The sequence below is a fragment of the Myotis brandtii genome, unplaced genomic scaffold (genome assembly GCF_000412655.1).
Source record: "Myotis brandtii unplaced genomic scaffold, ASM41265v1 scaffold160, whole genome shotgun sequence".
In the NCBI taxonomy this organism is placed as follows: Eukaryota; Metazoa; Chordata; class Mammalia; order Chiroptera; family Vespertilionidae; genus Myotis; species Myotis brandtii.
Genome location: NW_005355833.1, coordinates 1717164 through 1721819, shown reverse-complemented (window position 1 = coordinate 1721819; position 4656 = coordinate 1717164). Strand labels below are relative to the sequence as shown.

General features: G+C 36.6%; 1 protein-coding gene across 8 annotated transcripts in view; it reads right to left on the bottom strand.

The window, feature by feature from the left end:
• Positions 1–4656, bottom strand: part of MAP2K5 (mitogen-activated protein kinase kinase 5) — a 261792-nt gene that overhangs the window by 153447 nt on the left and 103689 nt on the right. For all 8 annotated transcript variants that reach the window (XM_005862082.2, XM_005862083.2, XM_014536301.1 and 5 more), the window contains one exon: positions 3364–3425. In XM_005862082.2, coding sequence (XP_005862144.1) covers positions 3364–3425 — 62 coding nt within the window. The remainder of the gene's footprint in view (positions 1–3363; positions 3426–4656) is intronic.

Genomic DNA, 4656 nt, shown 5'->3' with positions numbered 1-4656 from the left:
GGGGGGGCAGTTGGGGGTGAGCAGGCCAGCAGGGGGGCAGTTGGGGGTGATCAGGCCGGCAGGCAGAGTGGTTAGGGGCAATCAGGCAGGCAGGCAGGTGAGCAGTTGGGAGCCAGCAGTCCCGGATTGAGAGCCAGCAGTCCCGAGCCACAGGGATCGGGCCTAAACAGGCAGTCGGACATCCCCTGAGGGGATTGGAGAGGGTGCAGGCCGGGCTGAGGAACAACCCCTGCCATGCACGAATTTCGTGCACCAGGCCACTAGTCAATAATAAAAACAATTTTCTTTTTGAGCAGTACGACAAGATCATCTTATTTAGCAAGGAAGTACTCATCTTCTGAGTTCTGGAAGTAGGGTTAAACTTCTCAATTCCAAGCTTAGTTACATATTATAAAAATCTTTCCATTAAAGCCAGCTCAGCAATAAAAATTGGTCTCACAGAAAAGGAATAATCAGAAAACACACAAGGAGAAGGCAATCCATCATATTCAGACTATCAGGCAGAAAAAAAGTAAAACAAATCCTGATTTTATGATATTGCTAAAATTATCAATTTTGTTAGAAATTAAAAAAACTGTTATTTTTCCAACTTTGTCAAAATAGGCTACATTTTCCTTTATAAGCATATAAGAATCAAGGTAGGGAGCTGGAAATCTGTCGACTGAAAATCTAAAGGGTATTATTGGTATTCAGTAGGCAGGCTTTCATAACAATGACTTGACAAAACCTTGACACTGAAAGTACTTATATCTGCTGTCAATCACTCACTCCTTGACATGTCAAGTGCACATCCTTTCAGGGACAACTTCAATCAACATTAGCACTCAGAATAGAGTACACAGTGTCACTGCTTCAGAAATGAGAGGAAAATAAAATGTGGTAGATGGAAGGGAAAGACAGAAAGGCATTCCTGTTTATAGGAAACCAGATTCAAATGGAAAGTAGATAAAAATCACGAAACAAGCTGGAAGGCTGGATTCAGCCAGGTTATGTGGATTTCTTTATTTGAGAAAAATATTCTCTTGCTATACACCCTACAAGAGAAAATTTGAACAACATATCATAAAGGCTGACAGGGGTCCATCCTGTAATGAACCTTGGGTCTTTGGGAAATAAAGTTAATTTTTGGAGGGAGAAATGCCTAGATATGGTTCTAAGACATGAAGAGAATATGAATCTGTATGTGTTATTCCATTATTCTCTCATTCATACTTCTTTTTCTTTTAAACCTTTGTTCTCTCTTTTACTCCTTCTTCTTCTTTTTTCTCATTATCTTACGAAAGTAGAGTGAAAGAACATGGGGCCTGGAGTCAAACAGCCCTCAGTGCAAATTATTACTGACTAGTTATATGATAACTCTGGACAAGTTATTTAACTTTTCTAAACCTCATCTTATACTAGTACATGCATAAAATATGTACAATAATCTACACTTTACAGAGTTGCTATAAGACTGAATGATAATAGTTGTATATAAAACATTTACCCATAATGAAGTATTCACTATACACCTATTTTCCTCCTCTCTCCTGATTCTGTTGATTCTGACCTCAAAAGAGCATCCATGTGCTCTTGCCCTCACAGAGAGGACTAAAGGGAATGATGCTGAAGCTGCCTTCAGAACACTAGAGGAGAATCAAGGATACCAGGAACCCAGTCAGGCCATGAGAATATGTACTTTACAAACCATGGCCTACAGCCCATTGATTTGCTAGTCTTATTCTGATTGGTAGAATCCGTCCATTGGTGCTTGTCAGTGGCAACAAGGATTATCCTAGTTTGTAGCCTACTTATTACATTAAAAAATATACTTTGGAGGCATTATGCAAGTTTAGGTACCAGCAGAGTCTATAAAAAGTGGCAGATGGAGAGCAAAACTATCAAAAGCATTTTTTTCTACTCTGGCCACAGCAGTTTTCATTACTATGACCTGATGAGCCATAAAAGTTGGAGAAATTGGAAACATTCTAGAAAAAAACAAAACTTCTAATTATTAAAACTATAAGGGCAAATGTAAACAATGCTTTGGGCTAGCACTTATTTTAAATGCCTTTCTCTAAAATAATTTTTGTCATATTTCCATTATTCAATAGGTAAGCCCTGTCTTGGAAACTGGATTATTATTATTTTTTTCTGACTCTATTTCCTTCACAGGTTTCCCACTCCAGTAGAACTGAAAAGACTGTAGCCTTGTGTGGCTGCCCTACACAAGAGGGAGGTAAGGTTTATGAAGTCCAGGAAGAACATGCTTCTCTACTGAAGGAGGCAGATTTCTATTTTATCCAAGTTCAATAGATAATTGAGTACATAGAACTCATATACGTTTTTTCATTTTCTATTGGTATCCTTGCTTTTTTTCGCCCTTTATTATACGTGTTATTAAACTTTAGAGCCAAGAACTGCCAAAAGCCACAAAGAATTCATTCCCCCGAGATTAAAAAAGGAAATGAAACATTTTTATTTTCATCTAAAATAGTGATTTAAGTACTCAAATTTTATACTGAACTAATTTACCTCAACATGTAGATTAGAAGCTACTTAACAGCAATAGCATCAGAAAAGAAAGTTCTCATCATCCTGGGCAGTTCACACTAATAATTAGAAAGAAAAAAGGAAAGCTGTGAATTACAATGAACTAAAACTAAATAAGTGTCCATGCTGGATTAAAGGATTTGCATTGTCAGTCTGATGTATAATGAATGTGAAAATCAGCCATTTAATTAAATGGTACATGGTATAATCACTTTGTTCTGCATTAAACTGCTTAGGTTATCAGAGTGCCTTTAGTTTAGCAATTGTTCACTATTACACTACCCCATGACTTCTCTTAGACACTGTTTAACCTACATTATTCCAAATTTGAAATATGGGGCTTATATAGCTATTTAATTTAACTGATATATTTCATGTATTTATTAATGAATATAGAAAATAGAAAAACTACTTTTAATCACAAAGGAAATAAAAATTAAAACCCAAGAACAAAAATCTTTAAGAACAAAGTAGTATTTTCTTATAGACTGTTTTAATAACTTAGACTTTAAAAGTATTTTCTAATGTGCTTATAATTATAAAATGCCCAACAACCAGCTTTCTTTTTGAAGAACATGGTCAATAAGAGCACTAAGGTCCCTGCAAACACATGAAACCAGAACAGGCCAGAGTGCCTACAAGCCTGATAGGTGTCATGTGACTATATAGTTACTGTGGGTTGGTCTATGGAAAGAAGAAAGCACAAAAATGTCAATAAAAGTTAAGATGGCCCTGGCTGTCAATAGGGATTGAGAAGAGGATACAAGGAGAGTAAGGCTCGACTAGAGACAAAATCACCCAGATTTCATAAGGCTGAAGCCATATACTCACCGCCACGGCAATCCTCCCAAGGACATGCTCTGGAATTTTTCTATATACATCCAAAGATCCCCCTGCAGAGAAAAACATGTGTTACTACCAATAAAACTACTAGAACAGAGCACTGGGTCTCTCCTCTGTGCATCCATTGTGAGAAATTTTTTGCTCATATCATGCATTAAATGTCTGGGGTAAAATTGGTTTTTGTCCAATTTTGTTTATAACAGAATTACACTTCCAGATGAAGCATCACTAGATATTTCCATTTTTTTCTAAGTGAATAATCACATACACACAAATATTGAAGAAAACTAATCAAGGGTAGGCAGAGAATCTGTACTTTATGTAAACTTAAATACATACACAAAACTGGAGATCAATGGATAATTTGATTTAAGTATCAACCTTGTGTAGCAGATTTTCTCAAATGTAAACCAGGACCCTATTTTAAAATTTTCACATTAGCCACAGAAGTTGGTGAATATAAGGTCCAAAAGACACACAAAAACTAGTAAAATAAAATACTAATGTTAACATCTATCTAAATAAATGTTATACTTCAAATCAGGTTCCAAGACAAGCAATCAACTATTCCAAAGATACTATCTTAGTGCAAAATGGGCTTTGTGAGGTTTAAAAAAAACTTTCTCTTTGATAATACTCTGAAAACTAATATAATGGATAAAAAAGAAAAACTAATCTATGTCATAACGTTTTCCACTAAAATGGTATTCACTAGTTCCCCACCCCCCGACCCCCTTTACCAGATCAGCTTTTGGCAGTTTCTACAAATCAAAACCTCTAGATTGTGAACATAATAAAGGCAAAGGCCATGCTGTTTGCTTGTTTTAAATTTTCATCAATCTAGAAGTCAGCAAAACTAGCAAACAGTAGATATTCAATAAATATCTGTCAGATGAATAAATAAAAATCACCATGAATTTCACCAGATAGGTATAGTTACTCTCAAAGCAGTTTCAAAAAAAGAGACTACAAACCATTTGCAACACCAATAACATCACTGAAACAACTGCATAAATTTCCTAGGTAACTACTGTAAAGAAACCAATATTCACTTAGAAGTATAAATTAGGGTATGCATGTTAATTTCAGGAAGATATGCAAAGAACCACTACTTTACTCATATTAATAATACTAGAGGCCCAGTGCACAAAAATTTGTGCACTCGGGGGTGGGGAGTCCTTCAGCCCGGCCTGTGCCCTCTCGCAGTCTGGGACCCCTCAGGGGATGACCACCTGCTGGCTTAGGCCTGCTCCCCAAGGGATTGGGCCTAAGATGGCAATC